At 44.8% G+C, this 26,696-nt stretch overlaps 1 protein-coding gene across 1 annotated transcript in view; it reads left to right on the forward strand.

Moving 5' to 3' along the window:
* LOC118789366 (UDP-glucuronic acid decarboxylase 1-like) overlaps window positions 1–26,696 on the forward strand; it is a 55,374-nt gene that overhangs the window by 19,307 nt on the left and 9,371 nt on the right. The window contains exons 4-6 of the mRNA XM_036545755.1: window positions 1,601–1,722; window positions 12,121–12,240; window positions 15,544–15,587. Coding sequence (XP_036401648.1) covers window positions 1,601–1,722; window positions 12,121–12,240; window positions 15,544–15,587 — 286 coding nt within the window. The remainder of the gene's footprint in view (window positions 1–1,600; window positions 1,723–12,120; window positions 12,241–15,543; window positions 15,588–26,696) is intronic.

Genomic DNA, 26,696 nt, shown 5'->3' on the forward strand with positions numbered 1-26,696 from the left:
TGTGCGATAAGGACAGAATCAACCACATCAAACCAATTCTCTGCATGGGAAGGGTGGAGGGGAAGTCCATTCTTTTTGCTGTTATTTATGTAGATTGAGAGAGGGAGGTGGAGAGGAAGAGACCTGTTTCACTTGTGTGTTTAAAGTCATAGTCTGTGGTGTAAGTGTAATGAAGGTCCATTGATTGTGTTTTTTGAGTATTTCCCCAGATTGATTTTGACTCTTCTCCAGTGTTATCCCACTGCCCCTTACATTACACTGCAGAGAGGAAAGAGTGCAGTCAGATTCCTCATCAGAATATCGAAGGGACTGTCAGTCTGTCTGTTGATAAGCATTAGGGATGAGTTCTGTTGTAAAGGACACTCACAGCAGTCATGTATTCAGAGCATGGGACTGCATGTTCATGACAAGGCAGGCCACTAATTTTACCTTTAAGAAGGGTGTTTTACCTCATTTACACTAGTGAAAGCCCAGTGATAACTAGGTACAAAGTTAAAAAATGTTTTGCTCAGGGCTTATGCACCATTTTCATGCATTGCATGATATAATGCTACCAACTGGTACAATGTTTACTACTTCAGTCTACATCCTATTCTTTAGTAGCTTCGCATGTGCCCTTATTCCATCTGACTTTTTGTGTGCTACTCTTACATGTCTACTAACACATGCAAAGGGTTGTTTGAATAAGTTTTACCTGAACTGATTCAGAAAAAACAGAAAAGACAAAGAGACAATGGTGTCTAGTGACCAGTGGTGTGAACTTGCATGAACCCTTTGGTCTCAGACTGAGCCTCTCAGCTCCTTCCACAAGAGGAAGGGGGATATAGAGGGTTCTTTATGCCTGTGAGTGGGTGTGGCCATTGTGGGACACACCCCATCTTCAGTCCCCAGCTCTGCCTCTGTATGTGATGTTTTCAGCGCAGAACGTACTGTTCCTACACCATGACCTCAGGAGACAAAGGACTCCACTGGCATTCTATGCATGCTGCAGTACAATGCTCACAATGGCTTGGAAACGTGGGGGTGGGATTGATGCAGCCATTCTCAGCTTCGGGGCTGAATAGGGCATAGTGGCTGCCCAGGTAGCACAAGGGCACTGGGGGCTGTTTGTCCCATGGATAATGTAATGAAGAGCTCAGAATGCAACTAGTGCCTCAGTTAGCACTTCATGGCAGGCAGCAATCACTCTGAAGAAATCCTGAAGAATGAGAGGAAAAGTTGCGCTGAGTAACTGAAGTGATTGGGGAGGGCCTCTTCACTCTTGCAGTGCTGTGAAGCACAACAAAGACAGCTTTAACAGTCTCCCACAGGGCCCTGATGAGCTTCTGTTGATACGTTAATAAAAGCTGGACTTTCTAATGTGCTCCTGCTGTCCCTCACCTGATTCCCCCTGAAGCAGTCCAGTTTGGCCAGGCATCCTGCATGTGTGTGTGCTCTGATTTCAGTACACTGGAAGCACACACACAAGTCTAAGCTTTGGGCTTTTCAGCCTGTTTGATGTATAGAACATGGAGCAGTTAAAGTGTAATGGCCTACTGGGTGGTTAGATAATGTTCAGTACTTTGTGCTCTTTAGCTTGTTTTCCCTGCCCTGTTTGCAGACCCGGAGGTACACCCTCAGAGCGAGGATTACTGGGGTCACGTGAACCCCATCGGCCCCTGTGCCTGCTACGACGAGGGCAAACATGTGGAGGAGACCATGTGCTATGCCTACATGAAGCAGGTAAGATCAAGGGGTAACTGACTGTCCCATCCCAAAAGGATCACTCCTCTCAGCCCTGATGCCTATTTGTACCGGCCCCCCACTGGTGGAATGAACTTCTCACAGGGGTCAGGACAGCAGAATCACTAGCAATCTTCAGACACAGCTTGAAGGTCCACCTCTTCAGACTGCATCTCAGTTCCACCTCTAATTCCCACTCTCTAACACCTGCTACTTGTATTACTTACATACATCACAGTGTGTTTTGGATTCTGTGGTATAGTGACTGTGATGTGTGGTGGTGTGTGTACTTGGCTGCCCTTAGGTCTTAGGCTGTCTACTCAGGTTAACACAAGTTAATTCGTGGTAGTGCTTGAATGGTGTTGTGCTCACTCTCATTGGTCTGGGAGTGATGTTAGCCTGGTCTGACACTGTTGCTCATTCAACTTGGATGGATACACATCTGTTCTTTTGTGCTGGGAGTCGGTCTGGATAAGAGGGTCTGCTAAATGAACGTAATGTAATGTAATGGAAGGAGGGCATAATGCCACAAACAGCACAGGGTGGTGGGAAGTGTCGAATGTAATTACAGATCATTGGTATAATTAGTGTTGTGGAGGACATAAGTGTAGAGCAACGGCACAGGGATCAGAATGCAGGATTATTGCAGCTGGAGGGTTATAGGGAAGAGTATTGGGGTCAGTGGGGTAAGGGGACAGTGGTCTAAAATGGGTTGGGGAGGAAAGAAACTTAGAATCAATATTAGAGGAATGGGGTCATAATGTGGAATGAGGGACCAGTGAGATGGAGGTCAATATGGGGGTTAGTGGGATTAGTGGGGAGGTTGGTCAGAATGTGAGATGTAGGATTAGTGCAATGGAGGCCAAAATGTGGGATTAGTGGGGGGGGGGGGGGGGGGGGGGGGGGGTAAGGATGTGGTATTAGTTAGGGATGGTCAACATGTGGAATGATGGATTAGTGGGATAGAGGTAAAAATGTGGAATGTGGGATTACTGGAGGTGCGTCAGAATGTGGGATTCCTGGGGTGTGGATCAGAATGTGAAGTGTGGGGGTGTATCAGAATGTGGAATTTGGGAATAGTAGGTTTGGGAGAGGAATGTGGGATTAGTGGGGGCGGGGGGGGGGGGGGGGGGGGTTGGCAGATGTGGGCAACGTTGGGAATGTGTCAAATCTTAAAAACAAGCTCAACTTGCTCTTGTAAAAATTCAGCTACATGTAAAGTCTGCATGTTTCTGTGCATGAGGGAATATTAAATAAGTCTGATTTGCATTTCTTTGTAGTTATTCCTCATAGCAGTAGGCTTTGATAGACAGCCCAAGCCTACGTTAGTGTCCTTCTTTTGATTTGTTACATCACGGTATAATCACAGGGTCTAGGAAGATCTGCTAAGTAGACCTGATGGTAATAAGATTACATAATAAAACAGGCAAATTCATTAAATTAATTATCTCCTGGAACTGCTCCCCCATCATCACACTATCTCCTGGAAATCTGACGTGTTAACTTGGGCTGTGTAAAATATCTGATGAAGTCCTTCTCTACACAGCACTGACACCCAACCAAATCACGTGTCACACTTAATTATTTGTAAACCTGCTTCTGAATTAGTCAAACTAATGTGCTTTTAACTCATCAAAGGTGGGAAACAGACTGTTCCCTATAGCGCTGAAATCATTCTCACACAGGAGTTCACACATCCTGTGCAAAAGAAGTTAAAACAAAATGATTACCATCCTTTTTTTCTGGTTCAGGTTTTTTCTCTGCATGAAATGAGATGAAAGTCTGGTGTCCCTCTCATCAGGACTGTATGCAGTGTTTCTTTTCTGAGGAAACAGAGTGTGCATGCTGGAATGGTTTGGGTGAAGCCCTCCTCATTTGGCAGTACTTGGTGTCGGCTCTCAGGGGAGGCGCTCAATGGTGCTTTCTCTCATTGCTCTGTGTGTTTTAAGACCCATTGAAAGGAAGAGCCCCGTGGTGCGACTGGCCCTCTTATTGGCAACATCCAAGATGAGAAGTGTTGTTTCTATCAACCATTTTTCTCCTCAAGGCAGCTAAAAGGTGCAAGCTGCTCTTTGCAAGTGTTAACAAGCGTTCTTTCACAAAGGAGGGCGTCTTCCTTCATAGAGTTTTGTTGTTTCAATAAGAAAATATTTCTTCTATCACAGGAGTCTGAAACAGGAGGTAGAGGCACATTTTATTGAGGCTTTCTGTTGCAACTTCACTCCATTAGCTGAAGCTTTGTGCTGCTGCTTTAATACATCTTTCTGTGATCATTTTTTGGCTATCAGAGGAAAAAGAAGGGAATCAGATTTTAAAGAAGGGATTCATTCACTTTTCTCTGGTGCTATCTCTCGTTTCTTCTGAGGACTTAGCCTCTGTCGGTATGTGGACTGTGCATTGCAGTGCACTTGCCTCCCAGGTGCTCTTCCGCTGAGCCTGACCGAGCGGGACACCATGACAGATCCTTTCATCTCCTGGCCTAAACTTCCAGGAGGTCAAGATGGTCCCAGCTGTTAGTATTTAAAATCCAGAGGTGACACGGGGCGTAGGGCAGTGACTGGACTACTTAGTCAAGCTTCGGTCAGGTGTGACGCAAAAGCTTGGGCTTCAGCCGTCACCTGGCAGCCCTTTCCGAGAAGGCCCCAAAACGATCCTAGTTCATCTCAGCAGCCTATGAACAGTGAACCATTATGGGCGGATGCTTCTTTTTCTGTCTCTATTTAAAGCTGGGATGGGGTCGTATGGTCCTGCGGTGTAATCATTCAGCACAGTAGGGTTCTAGTCTGCCATTTTTAAAGCAATAGGGCCATGTTTTGAGCCTCAACGGTTCACAGCTTCAGAGCCTGACTCTTCATCTTTCATTCTAATGTTCCCAATGCTTAAAGGACAGCTCAGATGAAAAAACGATTTGATATGTGTATGATATGTGGCCAGTGCTTAAATGCAATAATATAGCAGTCTATAGTAAATTGATGTTAAATCGGTATTGAATGCTGGCACAGAGCCAGAGCTGAGGGGGGGGGGGGGGGCTAAACCTTGTTAGAACACATAAAACTTCTTTTTTCTTCTTCAGATGGTTCTCTGATCAAACAAAGACACCAACAACTATGCAGGAGGTATGATACAGGGAGACTCAACACCATAACTAAAGCCTTTAATTTGTCTCGCATGATAGAAATGCACAGACTTTCTCAGCAAGAAGCAACCTTTAAAACCAGGTAGCCACCAAACTGCTGTCTTCCTGTGTGACAGGAAGCAGAAACGTTGCTCAGTTCACTCCAAAGGCAGACTTTGTTTGCTCAGTTGGGCGATGTCCTTTTGTGGAAGGCTATGTGTTTCCCTCGTTTTGGCATGCTAGGAAAAAAAAGCCATAGATGATATTTCTAGGAAGAATGACCTGTCTTCTATCTGTAATTATCCTTCAAATAGATTAATTTTAAAAATGAATTACAGCCAGCATTTTTTACCCTGGTAATTATGATTCTCTGACATTAAAAAAATGAATTCATAAAAAGAAACACATTTTGTCAAGGCTGATTTTTGTTATTGCTGTGCTGTGACAAGAATAATGCAACCTGGGTATTAAAGTAAAAAAGGTCTGAATTACAAAATTCAAATAATTACAAAGGGATCAATCATACTTATAGTGTATTCTTGCCTTGCCTGTATCTCTTTCTAGCTTCCCATTTTAGCAGCTCTACATTCTTTACAGTTTCCTGCTTTTAAAGGAAAACTTAATTTGAAATTGGTTTAAAAATGATGATGTTTTTATGTATACATGACTTGCATGCAAGATTGAGTGCTCTGATCCATGTCCCATCCATGGAAGGAAAAAGAGACTTTATCTTTTAACAGCAGTTCATATTTTCAGAGGCGGTTTGCAACAGTGACGAGACGAGGAAATTTGTGTTTCTCACAAATGACATAAAACATCAAGATCTAAATCTTGCAAAGGGCACAGAGGGAGTGACTGTGAGACGTATAGGACATACTGTTTCACACAGTATTATGTAAACACAGACTCCAAATGAAGACGCACTGACACAAACATGCCAAGTCACTACCAAATGAACTTTTTTCTCTGATTATGCTTAGATTTCACATTCATGCATTGGAGAAATTTTATGCTAGGCCTGGCTCTGTGCTTACAGTCAGTGAGGAATGTTAGAGTTGCCTGCTGAGGATGCATGCATCACTTCAGATAAGAAGTGAGCTGCTATGCTTTTTTCTTTTCTTGCAGTAGTCTGCCTTATAATAGTTACAGCTCAGTTCATTTTCTTGTCTTTTTTGCCTTACTCTCTTGCCCTGAGGTTATTGAGCAGAGCTTGCATGGCTCTGTCTCTTTGCCTGGAGATGCAGTTACAAGAGTTTACCACTAGTGGTCGAAGTTGAAACAAAGAGGCAAGGGTCTGCAATCTGTGAGTCTGCAATCTTGTTTTCCTCTCTCTTTCATCCTTGTCACCTTCTCCTCCTAATTAAATGTTTGCATTGACCTAAAACACTCTCCCCCAATGTCATTATGTTAGTATGAGTGAGACCTGGCAGTTGGTACAAAAACAAATGTCACCTCTAACCCTGCTATCTCTTCTAAGCCTCTGATTTACCAATTAGTGAAATTATGTCACAGCATGTTGAACACATTTCAGACCAAGCCCCGCCTCCACTGTCTTCCTGCATTATCACAAGGAATAAATGTCATTCCCCAGATACTGTCAGCCCACAACACACATACACATACAGTCACACATGCACTCACACACAGAAGGACACATATATGTACACGCAGGCATGCACACACATACGCACACATATGCACGTGTGCATATGCACAGAAACACACACACACACAGACATGCTTTACCTACTGAAGAGCAGCAGGCTTGACCAGTAAGGCAGGAGAAAGTTCTGCCCTCTGGTCTCTTGCCTTCTGCCAGCTGACTTTTCCCTGCTGGTCTCAAAGTCTTTGTGCGCTTCTTTTCTTCAAGAAACCTCTTTCCATTGCATGCTGTCCAAAAATGTATCCTGATGACGTAAATTGGCAAATTTGCGTCAAGTTAATGTTTCCTAATCGCGTGCTTACTTCAGGAACAGACCAAGTGGAGCTAATTGGTTTAGCTTCTTTAGAGGAGGGGTGAATGTATTTTTCCATAAGAAGACTAATTGCCTGTGTGGACTGATTTATGCCCACTGTTTTCCACTATCATCCTAAGATAAATAGATCTTTTTTTTATTCAAATTTTAAATTTTTATATACAGATACAGAGCCAGTGAGGTTTCTTTGTAAGCCCTTTTCATGTAATGTGTACTTTAACCCCAACCCCCCCACCCCCCCAAAAAAAATATTGATAAAGCAAATCTCAAATATAACCTAAATGTGAGAGATGTAACCTGTTCAGAAATGTAACCTAACCTGAGGCACGATGTGATGTTGCCAGTCACTTAGAAAACCGATTTGGTATCATATTGATAAATGTCCTCACATGTCAACTTGTTAATTATGTTTTCATAACAAGTTATGATCCATTAAGTAGAGTATTATTGCAGTTGTGTCATTGTAGAGATTTTTATGCCCTCTAATAGCGATTCAATTTTTTATAATTATCTAAGCATTTTCGGCACCCGTTTGGAGATATGGCTTCGCTAGCTGCAGCTAATTGACAAACTCCTGTGGGATTACCTGTAGCTTTTAGCATGAGAGGTTACTCAACCTGGGCAGTGGCAGGGGGGTGACCATTTTAACAGAGCTGTCTGAGAGCAGCCAGACTGTGGAGGCAATTAGGAAGTGGTTATGTTCCTTTGAGTACTGAAGTAATACACTCCAGTCATCGGCTTTAATGGACGACTCCTTTATGTTTCTTGAGCCTTTTTCTGTTTGCAGTTTTATTTGTTTTTCTCAGTTCCATCACGAGACTGTCAGGGCACTCCCCCCAAATCACGTGATGGTTAATTGTTTAATTCCTCTATTTCCAAGGGAAGGATTGCAGCCACATAACCATAACTGCCTTTTCGCCAAAGCCAGAGTGCTTCAAAAGTAATTAGAAAGCACGTGGCTGGAGCAGTAATAACTGGTTTTTGTGCATTTTATAATGTGTTATTGTTGGTATTCATGGGATTCTGTCCCATGTATGCTTTAATTGTGTGTATTTTAATGGATTGTGTTCCGGTATCTATCTCTGTCTCAGCTACTGTGCCTCTAGAGGGCGCTGTGCAGAAATCGCTGCAGTTCAATGAGGTGGCCTCCATGTGATGAGGTATATTAATTGTCATAGAGCAGGTACCCAACTGGGAGTTTTGGGAGTGGGGAACATGATTATCATGAGACTAACATCTGGGATTGACTGCTCTTTCAAAATGCTGTGGCACAGGTCCTGGCAGCCACTAAAAGACTGTCTTTATTGGAAGCCCTTGCCAGCTGTTGTCTTAGCGCTCTCTGTGTTTATCGCCTGGCTTAGATTACTGTCTGAGGACTGAGGCAAGGTTTATGGGTTTATTGCATGTTTTTTTGTATTTTTTTCCTTTCCCTTGGTCAATTTTGTAAAGAGATGATGAAATGAAAATTAGGAATTAAACATCCTGCCACACCAGCGATGCCTGTCTAAAAACGATTACTGCCACTGATGTGGGCTTTTATTAGATCAGAGCCAGCCGCTGTCACATCCGACTGAAGCTGTGAAGAAATGCAGGCTTGCGACATGGATCTCAAATGCAGGTTTACAGTTGAGCTGAAGAGCATGAGGATGGAGCATAAACCGGAGAAAGAAAACCTTGGTTCTTTGCATTACAGTATCAGTTATTGTTATGTGTTTTAATGTACCAACATCCATAGCTCTTTGACAATGACACACAGACTCCATGAAGATTCAGTTAGCGATTGGAGGATTGTCTGTAGACATTATTATGAGGGGCAGCCTGCATTATGGAATGTCAGAGGTGAGATTTTCAACTGAAAAAGGCTGGTGAGAGTGATGAACTCCATCTAACCTCCACTGAGCATGTCAAACTCAGAATCTGCCTCAGGTCCTACTGAAACACATATTATAAGTACTTATTTGGAGAATGTGTTTCATGAGATTTCCCCATAGCGAACAGGATCTGTCAATTGCCATTAAGGAGGATTCAGGAGATGGTTCATTTGTCTCTTGGTTTTGTGGGAAAATCCCTGTGACCTTCACAGTGCCTGTCTCTGAAAACCACGCAGGTTTCGTCTGATTCCTAATGAATGGAGCGTCGATAAGGACTCAATATGTATCTCCCTCTGGCAATGCTAATATGCCGTGCTGCCCTAAAAACCAGTGAAAAATCATTGAGGATGTGCTGCTCTACATTATATTGTGCATATGCACGGGGAATGTTCTCAGTTTCAACATATGTTCAGAAATACATCCATTTGAAACACCTGCTCCTCTTCATACATACGCACTCATGCGCACATACACACACACACACGCATGCACACACAAAGAAATCACATCATCAAATTGTATTTTGCAGTGTAGACTCTAGCTCAAGCAGAGTTAAACTAGATGTACAAAAATACATTCTCACAGGGGAATAGGATTTTTAATATTTTCAGTCTAATTTACATTTAGAGTGCGTTAAGATTGAGCACTTTCCTTTCCTGGTCTGGGTACAGCAGAATGCTCTATTGAGCACATACACACACAGGTGACAGCATCACACATGGAGCTTACTTGTTCACTGTATTAAAAATCACTCCCAGACCTTCTCTGTAATGTTTGATTTGTATCCAGCACAAAAAATGAATGCAATGCCTAGCCAGCCAGCTGGATGAGATTGTCATACGAGTGGACTGTATCTGCCTTGTGTCACTTAGGTCACATACTGTTAAGTTCAATTCAAGTTCAACTTTATTGTCATGTGTATTAAAAATGCAATGAAATACTTGTGCTCCGACTCTCTCTGCCTTAACATGAAGGGCACATCACAAAACCAACAAAGAAGGATACTACACACCTACATAGACTATGTACACCTTGCACATGTAGATATACAGTACATTATATATACAGAGTACAGTACACAATAACATTACATTATATACACAGAATACAGTACATAATAGCATTACATATTATACCATGACAATGTGCAGTGCATAATATGGTTGCGTCAGCTGTTCAGCAACCTGATTGCCTGTGGGAAGAAACTGTTACTGAGACGGGTGGTGCATGATTTGATGCTCCAGTAACATTTTTTTTAGATGGAAGGAGCGAGAACAGAACATGGCTGGTGTCCTTAATGATGTTTTTGGCTTTCCTTTTGCATCGAGTGGTGTAGATGCTATGAAGTTGTGGTAGTTTCCCAGCTGTAATCCAGCTTTATTGTATCATGTTGCTGTGTTCTGTGTTCCATTTTCCCCATTTCTGTCATGGTATAGACATACATTTATCTATTATTTTTTTATTTTTTTACACGATATTATTTATTTGTTCACCAGACTTGCACTGGCATCCTTTTTTTGCTGTTTTTGTGACAAGGGGCCGTGACATTTGGATAGATCTGTGCACGTGATACACAAGCACTCATGCCTGTGTGGCAGGGTTACTCTCAGCAGACAAACTAAACAGTTTTTTTTCTTCTCTGTCTCAGCGTTGACGTCAGTGGCATATTATACTGACTTGACTTGCAAAGCAGCGGTCTTCTTGAATGGAGGCCGTGTCTGAACCCCTCCCTGCCCAGCCCATGGTTATCATGTCAGGCTGACTGATGTGCCACTGCTGGAGAGTGTCCTCAAGAGCAGCACACTCTGATGTGAGCAAGCAGCAGATGCAGGACAGTGATGGAGAGCAAACATGGCACCAAGGTCACGGGGCTGTTTTCGGGAAGCAGAGGGGAGTCTTCATCCCATCGTCCACCTGCATCAGCCAGGGAGACAGGACTGTGGACCCGCATTCTGGCATGGGCTGAGAACCTACCGCCTCACACTCCGTATGGGGTTCCTGATTGCTGCTGTTGTAGCACTCCTGTAATTGGCTCATTGTATAGCATCCTCTCCATTTGTACCTAACAGCACTGATAGTGATTGTTGCTCTGTGTTATTCAGTGATACTGTTTAGGGATACTGTAAGGGATGATTTTTGTACCCATAATACTGTGAATATGCCTCATTATGTGCGTCACAGATATGTAAGTTGCTCTGGATAAGAGCATCAGCCAAATGACAGAAATCTAATGAATCTTTCAGCAGATTCAAGTGTCACCAGCTGGTGCCTGCATTGTAGAACCTTCCGCCTGTACGGCGTGTCCACCGGGGGGAATAAATTTGAGCATTTTAGTTGCTTCACAAGGAACTGTTTCCCTCACACTTCTCCCTCGCAGATTTTGCTCACAGTTTTCACTTTTACTCCCTCAGCTCAGACCCATGTCTTAGGAGTCTTGTGAGATGTCACAGTGTCTGTCTGCTTTGGCCCTCTGCCTCCGACCAGCACTAAGAGCTTTTAAATAACTATTTCTTATTGGTTTTATAAAGTAAGAAGCATCAACTTTACAATACAGGGTTCAACCACAAGGATAACACAATAATTGTAGTTATGATGTTTATACCTACAGGACATTCCTTTGAAAATTAATAGCATAAAAAGGTATTACAGCAGCCCCTGATCATTTCTATAATATTAGCCCAAGGTTTAATGATTCCACTCTCAGCTTCATCCAGTCTAGCAGAGCACCTCTTAAGGGCAGCAGTAGACTGGACATGGGATCCCATTTAACATTGGAAGAGCAGGAGTGAACCAGGCCTGTAAAATAGTTTTCTTTGCTGCTGCTTTCACACATGAAAGCTGTGATGTTGTTCCAGAGCCCAGAAACAGCTGGGCACTCCCAGAGCATATGTAGGGTATTGTCTGTTCTTCCTGCATTCCAGGTTGCACAGAAAGGGCAGTTGGCTCACAGTATATTCTGTTTTTTCCAGCAGTTTGCCAGCCGCACTGGCTGTCCAAAGCAAGAGAAAATCCATAACATGCTTCTCCATGCTTATGTTTTCTAGTGGCATTATGTTCCTAAAAAGTGGTGGCTTCGTTCTCAGTGTGCTTTTTTCATTTTCATTCACAGAAAACTCAGAATGTCACATATGCCTTTCACAAACAAACAAAACAATTAAATTTTCATAGTCTGAAATCAAATGACCCAAATAGGTGGACATTTATGACATGGTCTTTTAATAAGCCACTATTTATTGATGACAAATAATATTCTTAAAATGTTCAAGCTTGCCTTTTTTCTGATGGGTATCAACAGATGAAGAAGTTAGGCTAAGGATTCCAAGCTTTTTAACACTAACTATCCACATTGTACACTGTTACCCTGATTTATTGGCATAGTGGTTCAAGGGTCACAGGCAGAGGTTCAGAGCTCACTTCCTCTTCCTGTGTCTCACAGGAAGGAGTGGAGGTAAGGGTGGCCAGGATCTTCAACACATTCGGTGCCCGGATGCATATGAACGACGGCGGGGTGGTCAGTAATTTCATTCTGCAGGCTCTACAGGGAGAACCACTCACGGTAAGCCAGGATCCTCCATGGAGAATCTCAGCCAGGTCCCATTACACCTCCACAGAGAGTCCCAGTGAGGTTCCGTTTTCCCCCCATGGAGGGTCACAGTAAGATCACACTGCACCCACATGTTGAGTCACAGTTCTTTGCCAACATACCTTCAGAGAGAGCAAATCACCTTGGGCCCCTGTGGGGAGTCAATCAGCCCACACTGCACCCCTAAAGAGAGTCACAGATCACACTGCAACCTGAATGAAGAGTTATAGGCTACTTGTACGTGACAGCTTGCAGAGACATATTCCACTCCCTGCATAACCATGCCCATAACCAGCTATGAGGTCACCGAGGTCCAGACTTCGGTAAGTTTTTTAGAGCTAAAAATAAAATTTGAAGCTAAATACAACTGGATAAAAAAATCAGTGGTTGAGAACTTCTCCTCTGAGACGAGTGCATGCTTAATTCAGTTTCAAATTGTTATTTAGTGTCCGCTGTGTGTGAGAGTTGTGAGAGAGGGCGCGAGTGCAGCCCCTTGCATTATCAGCACTTCCACTGACAGCAGCAATTGGAATTTACGCACATTGGCAGCAGCAGGTGGCTTGTGTGAACTGGCACCATACCATTCGGTAAGACAAAGTGTCAGGAGTTCCTCCTGACATGACCGCGCTGCACTCCCTGGGAGAGCGAGGGGGCTCGGGATGGAATAATTGGTAATTGACGGTGTTCGCTGCCTGGTGTGTGCTCCGCACCTGTTGCCTGTCTGTAAGTAATTTTGCTGGGACTATTTAGGCAGGTGAGTGGGAGTAGCACGCCAGAGACGCTGACGGAGGTTATCACACGGGATTTTAGCGTGGAGCCAGGTTTTTGATTTCTTTTTTTTCTTTTGAACGTGCCGGCACGGCTGAGTTTAGGGTTTATTTTGGTTTGCCGTTTTTTGCTTTGAGCTCTGGGAGTCGCGACCCAGAGCGCGTTTTGAGTTTGCTTTGTTTAATTTCTTTTGGTTTTTGCTTTGGTGTGCGAGATGCGCGAGTGTGTTTGTGTGTTTTAGGCGGCTTCAGAAGAGCGGCGACCGAAGGGGCTCTAGCGGTGAATCCCTGAGGGAGCGGGGAAAACAACGCTTGGTTCCGGACGCAGCCGGGGCCGAAGGGAGCCCCCACCCCGTGGAAGCGCGTGCTGGGGAGGTGATCCCCTAGCTGGAAGGGAGGTGGCACCGCGAAACCTTAAGAGAGTGCGTGGGTCACCAGCACGGGGTGGAGAGGGAGGGCTGACCGGCTGCTGTTCTGTGTCTCCCTCAGTGCGATCCCGCGGAGCCGGCGGAGTTACTACCGGGGAGAAGACGTGGGTCGCCGCCGGAGCCGCCAGCCCCCGCAGGAGTGACGCGGGGGCCTTGTCTGGAGTCTATTTAATTTCTTTTTTTGTTTTTTTGGGACGTAGGCGAAGCCCGGCAGTGTGGCGCGGGCTGAGCTACGTCCCCACTTATATTTTCGTTTCGTTTGTACGTCTTGTGTGGTGTGCGTGTGCGTGCGTGCGTGTGAGGAGCCTCCCCCACAGCGGCAGCACTTCCCCCTCGACAGTGAAATTGAGTAGTCCTCTCTCTCCCGGCGTCCAGGTGGGCGGGGACGCCAGATCACGGGTGTGCAGTGAGGCTAAGTGTGTGTGTGGGGATTCCTTTTTTCTTTTTTCTTTTCTTCTTTTGGTGTGAGCGGCTGGGTAGCGTTCCCGCCTGTTTGTAGCCGGGGAGGGCAGACAGGGGTGGATAGAAGGATAGGGGGAAGGGCTTCGCTGGGAGAGGGATAGTGGCGTCTCAGATTTTATGAATTGCGTTGTTAAGTTTGTGTTTTTTTTAAAAAAGAATAAAGAGTTGCTCCTACTCACCTTGTCCTGGCATTCTTGTGGCGGGCGGATCCCTAGGAGGGCGAACTATCTGGGCATAGTGTCACTCCTGACAAAAGCAATGATTGTTACGCCATTATCTGTTCAAAACAGTAACCTGATACAGCATCTGGAGTAAAGGCAATTGAATGAAACATGTTAAAAATGCTTACTCTGGCCATAATGGCTAGGCTATTTCTTTCATATTAGTAGGCTAGCTAATGTTTCACACAACGCCATTGATTAAAAAACAGCTTATGTAGGTGACGGTATCAATAATAGTAGGCCTACAAAACATTTCAAAGCCAAATTTGGAAATGAATATAAGTGTATAATGACGTTAGCGTGTAATGGTGTTACTTGCAAGCATTGTTCTTTTATTTTTATAGCTAGCTAAGGTTACAAATAACTTTAGCTTAATTATCATGCTTGATACCGTAGACCTATGTATTTTGATGCTCTAGATAATGTTCTTACGATTTATTATTCATTCAGCAATGCATACTAATATGAAAGCTCCACACCTACTTTACAGTACACTATCAACACATTGATTATGGGTCTAATTTAACAATGCCTGTCCCTACAGAAAACAAGCAGCACAGAGCAGGGCAGAAATGCCAAAAAGGTTAAAACATAATACTTTAGATATCTTTCCGACAAAGAAGCCAAATTTAAAACAGCACCATGAGGGGCAATCCCCAAATACAGAACCCACTTTAGAGGTTATTCAGTACAATCCAGCTCAGATGGTGTACCTTACAATTAAAACACAAATAAAATTTGTTTCTTGTAAATAGCAACAGGCCTCCTATGTATGTAATGTTTATATGTATAATTTTGACAAAACCTAACCCCACAACAACAACAAGTTCCCCCCCACCCAGACCTCACTATTTTTCAAACCCTGGTTACAGCCATGTGCATAACCTGCAAGTCAAAGGCCTTTCAAACATAAATCAAATGGGAAGACACCAGCTTATTTCAGCAGACGCTCTCTATCATCTCTACCTCATAGCATAGTTTTCAGAAAATTCCACCCAAAATACATCTTGATTAAAGCCTGGTAGGAATTGGAGGAAACAAGAACAGAATTTCAGAGGATGTTCAAGACCCCTAAGGGTATAGAGAGAGATCACTAAAAGAGGCCTACACTGCAGTAGATCAATTCGGCCTGCAGTCTGTTGACTGGGACAGACTCAGGGAAGACTCAGGGCTTGTGTACCCCCAGGAAAACTTGCTTTCAGATGATCATCCTGGATCACCTTATGCCCCAGTCTCCCAGCTGTGTGGAATTATGATCTGAGTTATTGGACAAAATATGATATAAATATCACATGCTGTAGTTTCATTGACATCAATGTGATGATTGTTGCCAGTTACCTTCTCTGATGCAGAAGTACAAGCTTCTGAAAATGTGCTTTTATTCATTTCTTTTTTAAGGTGTATGGGTCAGGATCCCAAACAAGAGCCTTCCAGTATGTGAGGTAAGACACATTTGGTATGTTTTTCCCACCTGTGACAGAGGAAAATAACACTATGTGTAGCTCAAATTGTCACAAGATCCAAGCAAGATCCTAAGCAAAAAAGCCACATGGGCAGGATTGTGAAAACTGCATGCTTTACTGGTGTGAGCAGATGGCCATAGATGTGCCTCATAGATGCTGGTGCTTACATGAGGACAGAGGAGTAGAGAGACAGCTGTGTATGTCTGGATAGAGGAGTGAGGGTGAGCAGAAGTTCTCTGTCTCTGTTGGAGTGTTCACAGACTTCTGCACTCCACATACAGAACGTGCAAACACATAGATACACACACAAACACACTGTGCTGCTTTTCACATCCAAATAATGCACATAAAAATTGCAGTATTCTAACCAATGTAAAATCTGTTAGTTGATGACAGACCATTTCATCTGAAGGGTGCTACAATACATTGTCTTGATTTACATAAACTGAAATTTCCCACAAGGTGGTCACAGTCATTACCCTCCATGCATGTTTGCCAAATTTTGCCTGTTCATAAAAGCAGAAGCAGTGATCAGGAGGTGAAGAGATATATACCTTCAAAAGCAGAGCTGAATGACACATGGCTTAGTGTAGTTGTCATGTTACTGTTAGCGCTATTTGAGTACGGTTAAGTAGTGGGTGCTATGCGTAATGAGTGTCTCAGAGTGGAGAGGGCTTAGAGATTTTTCTGAGATGTCTGGCTTCCTTTGGAAGGGGTACCGCACTCTGTCTGTGGATGGGAGCAAAAATCCAGGATGAGACACGTGATACCTGGCTGAGCGTGGCCTCATCAGGCCTGCCAGGGTATGGACATGTGCATGGAGAGGTAGAGGCATGGTGTGCCACCAAACCAAACCTCACACCTTTGCCAATAAGTATACGGGTGAAGCAGTGACAGTCTCTGTGTCTCTGGTTCAGTCTTACCATGCCTGTGCACTGTTTTGCCATAAAGTGGAATTCTGGGACATAACTTTGCAATTGATGCCATTGTCTGAACAGGAAGCTATAAAGTCGTGGAAGTCAGAGCTTGTGTCTCTTTATCTCTCTGGCCTACCATAAGACATTTTTTCATGCTTTGCATTATCTGACACCACCAGAAAGACACATGCAACACGGATTAGTGCAGGGCCAGATCATGGTCCCGTGAGGCCCCTGGGCACATGTCTTTTGAAGCCCCCCTCCCCGCTTTCCTATATTGGTGTCTTTCTTGCCTTCCCCCTCGCAAAATCATCCACTAGATCGTCAAAATCTAGCTGTCTGACAAGCTCTGACTCTATTGACATAAGTCACAATGAGCTGAGATGTGTTTGGCACATGCTACTCTGCAGCTCATTTTTTATTCTGCCTAAAAGGGAGATTTATTCTGCCTAACGTTCGCTCACCCTGACAGTTTATCACTGGAAAAGTTAGAAAAATCCGAAGTGCCACAAAAACATTGGAGAACACTGACTGCAGATTAAGTGCCTGCAACGTCTCAAGCAATTTAGTTGGGCACTTCTCACCCTCAGAGTCAGACATGATGACTTGAATTGGATTAGTTTGTTGGCAAAGTTCATGTTCAGGTCTGATGGATATACAGCGGAGAGTGCATTTACCTTTTCCACTATGACATCACTGTTAGACACCTGATCTGTCATAAACAGAACTCCAAAGAGACTGGTCAAACGCTTTTAAGTGTCCAAGCAATGTTCAAGGCATGCCACTAGCTAATCAATGACCTCATAAAATGTTTCTATTTTGAACTTCTCTCTCTGTATTTTGAGCTTATCAACGACCTCATAAAATGTTTCTATTTTGAACTTCTCTCTCTCCTCCAGTGTCACACCTGGCTCTGAGCTCTCATCTGTAAATGTGTTGTGTTTCCTCTTTCGCTGAAGATCATGCTTATATGACTGAGAGACTCCTGTCACACTTAAGGCTGCCCTTTCAAAAGCCTCAAACTGGTTTCACTGTCCTGCCACAAAATCCCTTAACGAAGACAAAAGCTGTGCTGCGACAGAGATGCCAATGTCACTTTTCTGTAGGTGCATGCTTGTAGCGTGGAACCGGTCAAGTATGATGTCCCAGAAATGTGCCATTAACACCATCTCTAAGGTGTCCAATTTAGCACATAGTCCAGCGGCCTCAATTCGAGTATCTCTTTTCTCATTATCATCATTGCACGTACCACCAAACTTGGGCTAGCTAATAAGCTCTCAATGAGGTTTTTATTCCCACGGCCACAGCATCCCATGTTTTGAACTAATAGTAGTTTTGAACTAATAGCATTAATAGTTAGCTAGCTAGTAGCTTTTATTTAAGCATCATGACTATGGCATGCTGTTTTAACATTTATTCAACCCACTGTAGCTAGCTACCCCTTTATTTTATACCTCTTTCACAAAGACGACCCGCGAACAAATGCCAACTAACTAACTAGTTAAGTTGTGTGCCACCTAACTAGTTAGACAGCTGAGTTTTAGGCCAATAGCTAGTTAACTAGCTGGCTTTTTAGTGCAGCTAATTTGGTTGTAAGGTCAGCTAGCTGGCAAAAATGGCAGCTAGATGACTAATTTCTGTTAACAAACTGAATCATATGGGCAGGAAGCTAGGAAAAATGGGCAGCTAGCTAAGATAAAGGGATAGCTAGTTATGGTAAGTCAAATAACGAACAGCTTGCCATAATATCAGAATCAGAATAGACTTTATTGTCATTGCACGGTGGGGGTGCAACGAAATTGTGGGTGGTCTGCAACAGCAGCGCACTGAGGAACATTTATGTAAACACAATACAAATAAGGCACACGACAAAGGAAAAAAATATACAATAAAATACAATAAATACAGTAAAATACAAATTTACAAATTTAAAAAGAAGACACATTGTAAATGAAAAGAAATATAAAGAAAAATTTGTTCGTTAATATGGACTTTTAAAAACTACTTGCACAGTGGAATTGCACAGTTGTATTGAGGTTGAGGGTTGGGGGGGGGGGGGGGGTCAGTGTTTGTTAGCAGTCCGTATGGCCCAGGGGAAGAAACTATTTTTTGGTCTGGTGGTGTGGGACTTGATTGACCTGAAGCGCCGTCCGGAGGGCAACAGGTCAAACAGGTGATAGGCGGGATGTGAGGGGTCTCCTGTGATGGCCTTAATTTTACTGAGGCATCTGGATATGTCGTCCAGGGAGGGCAGAGGGCAGCCGATAATTTTTTGGGCGGTGTTAATAACCCTCCGCACAGCCTTCCTGTCCTCAGCTGTGGAGCCTGCTTACCACACCCCCAGAGAGTATGTTAATATGCTCTCCACAGAGGAGTGATAGAAGGCCAGCAGCAGCTTCTTGTCCAGGTTGTTCTTCCTGAGGACACACAGGAAGTGCAGCCGCTGCTGAGCCTTCTTCACTAAGGCCTTGGTGTTGGATGTCCAGGAGAGATCTGCAGAGATGTGGGTGCCCAGAAACCTGAAGGTGGTGACAGTTTCCACCCGTTCTCCATTTATGAGGAGAGGGGCGTGGACTTGTCTGTGTTTCCTGAAGTCCATGATGAGTTCTTTTGTTTTAAGGACGTTCAGTGACAGGTTATTTTCTGAGCACCACACAGACAGTTTCTCTATCTCAGCCCTGTATGCCATCTCATCCCCATCGGAGATGAACCCAACCACGGTGGTGTCGTCCGCAAACCTAATGATGGCGTTGGTTGGGTGGGACAGAGCACAGTCGTAAGTGTACAGGGCGTACAGTAGGGGGCTCAGCACGCAGCCCTGAGGAGAACCAGTGCTGAGTGTGAGCGTGGAGGAGAGGTGGGGGCCAAGTCTGACAGATTGTGGGCGGTTTGTGAGAAAATGTATGATCCAGGTGCAGGTGGGGAGGGGGATCTGCAGTTTGAACAGTTTGGTAACTAGTATGTCCGGGATGATTGTGTTAAACGCTGAGCTGTAATCCACGAAGAGCATCCTCACATAGCTCTTCCGGTTCTCCAGATGATCAGATCAGCGCTCTGTGAAGTGTTATGGCGATGGCGTCCTCTGTAGATTGGTTCGCTCTATAAGCGAACTGGTGGGGGTCGAAGGAGGGAGGGAGGCAGTCTCTGATGTGCTGAGAGACTAGCCGCTCAAAACACTTCATGACTACAGACGTGAGGGCTATGGGTCTGTAGTCACTGAGACTGTCTATAGCAGGTTTTTTAGGAATGGGGATGATGGTGGCGGCCTTCAGACATGAAGGGACGGTGGCATGTGTCAGGGAGAGGTTGAACAGCTTGGTGAGGATCCCTGCCAGCTGGTCTGCGCATGCCTTGACCACAGTCCCCGGGATGCTGTCAGCAGCAGCTTTCCTGGGGTTCACTGCTCTCAGTGTCCTTCTCACCTCATGCTCCTGGAGAGAGAGGGGGGGGGGTGCTGGAGTTGTGGGGAGGCAGTGAGTGCAGGTGTGTGGTGGTCTCAAAGCGGGCAAAGAAGCTGTTCAGCTCCTCTGCCAGCGTGCTGCTGCTGCCGGTGGTCGTTGGGCTCTGGCCTTTGTAGTTGGTTGTGGCCTGGATGCCCCTCCACATCTGCCGAGGGTTGTTGTCCATGAGGTAGCCCTCCATCTTCCTCCTGTAGACCTCCTTGGCATGTTGGATGCCTCTTCTCAGGTTGGCTCTGGTAATGCTGTACAGTGAGCTGTCTCCCGTCCTGAAGGCAGAGTTACGAGCTCTGATCAGAGTCTGGACTTCATTCGTTGTTTGGAAAAACCCGGATGCGTTTGTCCACTGTGACATTTTCTACGCAGCTCTTTATGTAGAAAAGCGCAGTCTCTGTGTATGCCTCTAGGTCCTGCTGTTCAAAGATGCTCCATTCTGTACAAGCAAAACAGTCCTGTAGCTGAGAGAGAGCATTTTCAGGCCATGTTCTGATGGTTTGTGTGCTCGGTTTTGTTTGTTTTCGGAGGCGGGTGTAGGCCGGAGTGAGGAGCAGAGAGAGATGGTCGGCTTGTCCTAGGTGGGGGAGGGGCGTCTTCCCCCGGCGATTATGTGGACGCCGTCGGGATGAGACCCTTGAAACCCTTCAAACTGTCCTGTTACGCGGAATGAACTGACTTGGTGGTGAATATCATGTATCATATCACAGCATATTGTAGTGTGCCAATCAGTGACTCAGTTGTACAGAAGCACTGTACTCTCCAAGAGGCTCTCATTTTACGCATGCACTGTATGTACCAAGGGGCCTAGGTGTTATGCTCGATGTATGCACTGAGGGGCCTGGGGGCTCTAGTGGTCAACTCACACTGTAAGCACCCAGGGGCCAGGGGCCCTAGTGGTCAGCTCACTCTTTAAACGCCAAGGGGCCCAGGGGCCCTCACACTGCAAGCACTGAGGGGCCCAGGGGCCCTAGAGGTCAGCTTATGTTTTAAACACTAAGGGGTCTGGGGGCTCTCACATTGTAAATGCCGATGGGTCTGGGGGGCAGTAGTGGTCAGCTCACGTTTTAATCACCAAGGGGTCTGGGGGCCCTCACATTGTAAGCACTGAGGGGTCTGGGGGGCCCTAGTGGTGAGCTCACATTTTAAACGCCAAGGGGCCTGGGGGCCCTCACATTGTAAGCACTGAGGGGTCTGGGGAGACCTAGTGGTTAACTCATGCTATAAGCACCCAGGGGCCTAGTGGTCAACTTGCGCTGTGCGCACTGAGGGCCCTGGCGTTCAACTTCCTTCGGAAGTCTTGGGCCACACACCACATGTGGCGTGAGGCTTGGAGGCCCCCTGGCAGTCTGAGGCCCCGGGGCACTGGCCCCACTGGCCCGGTCCATAATCCAACCTTGAATTAGTGGGAAGTTAAAGACCTTGTAGCCCAAAGACTGCTGGACCCATTTCTAGATGGGTACTGCTGTTCTTGCCCTTGAGCAAGATGTTTAAACCACACTGCTTAAGTAGATATTTAGCCATATAAACAGAAACAGATGATGTGTAAAGGACGTAAGATGGTCTGGATGAGGTTGTCTGCTAAGAATCTATGGTACAACATAAACTGCATCCCAAGTGTAGGAGCCACTGATTATATGGTGTTTTTGAAGCTTCCTTCAAACTGCAGCCATACCTATTTTACACCAAGAAAGCACAATTTACACACCGGTGAACACCATTCATATTTCCCTAAAGCCCAGGTTCCAGTTATTGGCAATGCATAAAGAGAAGCAGTGAATATCCTCTCCGTGTGTTGCCTTCACTGAGTCGAAGGCAAAGTTTTCTGCAGAGCCAGGAAGAATATGTCAAATATGGGTGACTAAACCAGGCTGTTTTATGATTGGACTGTGCAGTGTCAGGTGACCAGTGAAGGAGTTTGTTGATTTGCCAGGTGTCGGCACACTTTCAGAACAAAAATTCTGACCTGTTTCTCCAGTAGCGTTTGTCAGACTGTCAGCAAACCACTGTGTTTGCATCCATTGTACCCGAGGCACTTACAAATGCCTACACTTTGGGATTTCCTCTCGTTGGAAATGATCCAACGCCTACCTCCATCTTCAGCCATCACACCGCTGGTTTCCTTCATCATCATTGTTTCCTGTCCTTCTCTGTGGAGACCCACATCAAAATATGCCATGTGTTATCAAGCCACGCACAGTCTATGGCCAGATGGTATTTCAGCACAGGAAATTGCTTTGCAAATGAAGATTAAAGTTAATAATACAGAACTGGCTGTTATTTTTTTGTCTGTGTGCTTTTGCTCTTTTCATGCTACGTGCTAAGGGCAAAGCACACAGCCTGTATTAAGTAATATTTTGGATGGAGGAAATGATATCAGCTGATTTTATAGCGTGTTTGTGTGTGATCAGTAGGTGAGAGTTGGGTCAATAGGTTTTAACTGCATGGGAGGTGCTGTTTCTGTGCTTGCCGCATCACAGTACTGTGGGCACATGCTCATGCATACAAGATGCATTCCCTGCAAACATGCAAAAGCAAGTTCTCAAGTGTGTCGGAGCCAATAACCCAGGGGTTGTCTGCCACCCAAGTGTGCCAGTCCTGTCCATCACTGATTATGTCCTCCCTGCCACCTTTTTCATTCTAGAGCAGGGAGGATACAGACCATTTCTCATGATGCATATCCAAATACAAGCCCATAGATAGATTGTGTCTGTAAGCTGAGGTTAACTGCTCGCTGTGGCGACCCACAATGGAGAGAACTCTTTGCTGCTCATTCCATATGAGGATCAGAGAGGAACTCTTTCAGAGGCAGGTGCATTTGAAGACTGTCTCTGTTTTAAGGTGCTTTTGGTGTTTTGGAGCCCCCCAGTACAGTGTACTCTTCTCTTTTCCCTGTGGCAGTCTTTATTTGCACCATTTTGAGAGGGGTGTTTTAGGAAACCACTGAAACTCTTTCTTTTAAGGCTTCGAGGTAGATATTGATCCAAGTCCTCTCTCCAACATGAAGTAAATACATAATAATTTGATTTTATTTTTCATCTTTTTTATTAAAAAAAATCAAAGTAGAGAGTAAACTCACAGGTCAGTCATTGAATTTGTAGCCGGTTGAACCCCGGTAGTCACCAAATTGATTAGGTTCACCTGGTGCGACGGCATGTAATCTGCACGCAACTTCCTCCAGTATTTAGAAGTGCCTCGAGATTGTTTGAAACTCACGCGGTCGTCCCTAAAACAAAGCTGTTTGTTGCGGGTAGCTGTGCCGTTTGTCCATGGAAGCTTGTGAGGTTTATTCCAGCCAAGTGTGTGAGGTAACTGCTTTCATCTTGTTCTCAATTCACTACGCTTGTGAGTTTTAATGTCATCGCTCGCCACTTGGTAGTAACATTCACCTGTTGTACTGTAGTGCACCGAGAGCTCCGGGCTTCTCTCTCTTCCCTGGGTCACCAGTAGCGTTTACCCCCGAGAGTAAAGGTAGGCATGGTAGCCTCATATATATGTACATCTCCTGTTGTCTATCATTGTGATCTATACGGGTATAGGCATCCAGGCTGTTGAGATATTAAGATCTGCTCTTTCCCGCAACAGATTTTGTTGTGACTGTGGACCTGGATTTGATCACTGTTTTCCCCGTCTTCTTTTTATTGTTGTTTTGGTTTAGCGTCACAGCCAGCCTTATGTTCTACAGTCTTGTGTTTTTTTTCTTTCGTATCGTGTGTGTGAGTGTGTTTGGTGTGTGTACGTGTTGCATTGACTGAGACTGTGTACGCAGTGGTTAGCGTAGTCTAATCAATGCCGGTCGAGTAGCGTCAGTGTTTGTTTGGCTGAGTCTACCGGCTGCAGAGTATAGCCCCCTCATTAGTTTGCCCCCCTTCCTCCCCTTTCTTAGCTTTCCCTGCCGTCACGGGTTCGCCCGTGTCGTATCAGCGGCTTGCCTGTGAGCGGCTGCTGCGTATCTGATCCTCCCTCCCTCTCCCCTCTGCTTTTGCTCCTCTTCCTCTTTTGTAGTAGTTGAGAGTGGTGTACTTTTTGTTTTGTTTTTTTTTGTTTCTTTTTTTCTGAATGATTATTTTTTTCTTTATTGATTTATTTTGTTTCCTTGCCCCTTTGCTGCCCCCATCTCTATGATCTGTGGCCTGACTGTAACTGATCCTGTTGGCCGAAGTTTACATAGCAGTATTGTGTGGACACGCCCTAGTGGCAAGAGTGTACAACTGTGCTTCAGTTAAGTGGGCACAGGCTCTCAGTGAGAGAATTCTTGGTTTTGGCATCTTTGTCAGTGTGCCACCTGTTGGTTTAGCGTGTTCTCCTTGTTATTTATGAATGTATATTGCCTTGCTTGTTTTTAACTAAAGACTGAGCGAACACAAACATACATGAAATGGAACAATAATAAATTGATTATTTATTGACTGTAACAGCCTCTCCTCTCCATTTATTTGGACAGCCTGGGTTTAGGTCATCATCCATCATAGTAGCCTAAAAGTTACCTAGGGTGTTCTTGTAATTTGGGGTGTATATTCCTGTTACAAATTGTAGACCGGGGAGAGCACAAAGTTGTGAGATTTGATTTTGAACAGTCCTTATTCTTCTATAACCTAGCCACTTCAGGCAAGGTTACTTAAGACTAAAATATAAGCATTTTGAAGGCAGACAGGAGGAGGGTTGGGGCTTTTCCAAAATGCAGAAGTCTGTGGAATCAGGATTGATGCTCAGCGGTCTTGGGTGGTCACCTGTCCAGCTGTCACTGGGGGATCTGATGCACTGAACCTGAAGGGACATCATATAGGTGGGGAGTGTGGTTGGGAATAATAACCCTAAAGATTTAAGCTCTAACCCTGCTTTAAGTTCTAAGTGTGCCCATGCCAGCCTGTACTGAGGGTGCTTCAATAGTGGGTATTTCTGTATTAAAAATGAAGTGAATGGTGTGAATTGGTCTTGGAGTGCTCACAACATCTAAGCATCACAGTCTGTATCTCTGGCTTACCATCCCTACCCCCTCCCTGAACCCCTGGTCTGTCTTGCCCCTTAGCATCTGGATGAGAGAATCCCCTTGAGCTCTGAATGGATACTCTGTCCTGCCCTTTTCTCCTGCAGAGTAATAGCCTTGTCTCACCAAACCAGGGTCTGTCTTGGGATTGAGCTGAAAGACCAGATGTGGCTGGGGGGAATGAGCCAGTGCTTAGCGTGAGCATTTTGGGTTTGGCCATCAGAGGGCAATGTGGAGAGGGCGGCAGCCATCCAAAGCACCACCCCAACTCTTGGCATGACAAAATGCAGCATGGCTTGTTGCTGAGACTATATCGCCAAGCATGGTGGGCCATGAACATATATGAACGTAATATTCCAGCGCACGGACATGTAAAGACTGTGTCAGGCTAAGTTTGTTTTTTGTAGGCTTTGGTTTCCCAGCAGAGGGATTACACGAAGGGACAGTAAAGTACTGGTGTAATGAGGGTTTGAATTCTGCTCACCCACTTATAAGAGGGATTAGCTGCTTTGTTACAGCGCAATGATTAAAGCAATTTAAAGTGGATCCCCCAGCTTCTTGTGCAATGCTGTGTGACATTTTGGGATTTGTTTGGATTTTTATCCCTAAGACACTTTTGTTATGTTGGATAAGGGAGCATTTTATGACGCGCAAACAGAGTTGATTAGTGTTTGGGTGCTTGGACTTTTTTTTAAGCTGCGTACAGCTATATGCTCCTCTGAATTTTCTGTCCCTTCCACCTGATTTTGTTCCATCCACAGACAATACACTTGTCCCTCAGTTCTTTGGTGTTGGGTCCCAGTCAAGCATGTCACCCTTGATCCACGAGGATCAATAAGCTGCTGCTGATTGATTTATGACTGAGAGGGGAGATGCTTAGCGCTTTGATTTAACCCCTAGAGTGGCTAAGCTGCTGTCGGATGGAAAGGACACTTTGTGACCCAAGAGATGTGAAATTAGGGATTAAATGCGCATGTGATTTGACTTCACGATTTGAAGTTGTGTTTTTTAGAAGTCAGATGTGACACACACAGGACCAATGGGCGGGACTGGGCAGAAGAAGGCCAAGGTGTGATTGACAGCCTGGGCCCGGTCACAGGGGTGTTCCTTATCGAAGGCAGAGCCAGGATCGGTGAGGTGAGGTGTGTCAGGGGAGTTCTCTTGAACCCCAGAGGGGATTGTCTGTCTGTGCCCGTGCCTTTTGCTATCTCTCCTTTCTTGCTATTTCCCTAGGTCATGACGAGAGCTGCTTCATGCTTTGAAGAGTTAGTGCCTTTATTTTGTAGTGTTGAATTCTCTCCTCTGCTGTGGGATGTGGATGGATGCATATGCGATCAGATGGAGATGAATTATAGATCAGTTCTGCTCTTACAAAATTAAGCTTTTTGATAAACTGATGAATGTAAGTATCACATCAGTGGGTTAACATGTGTCATTGATGTAATATATCATATAGAAAATATGTAATATTTAATTCCTGTTGCATGAATTTATATTCCCAAAGATGCATTCAAAAATTCATGTCAACCTGGGTTATTTTGAAGTTTGAAGTTGATGCAGTTTGCTTAACAGGTTAAAGTTGGACATGGTATGAACACACTAGGCTGATGGCACTAACATTACCATTTACTGTGGACATGTCCAATGTCATGCTCTCTCTGTATTTGCAAGAGCCCTTGTAGTGTGATAGGTTTGAGTGTATATGCTTGTCAACTGAGAAGGTTATCAGGCA

The sequence above is a fragment of the Megalops cyprinoides genome, chromosome 14 (assembly GCF_013368585.1).
Source record: "Megalops cyprinoides isolate fMegCyp1 chromosome 14, fMegCyp1.pri, whole genome shotgun sequence".
Lineage (NCBI taxonomy): Eukaryota > Metazoa > Chordata > Actinopteri > Elopiformes > Megalopidae > Megalops > Megalops cyprinoides.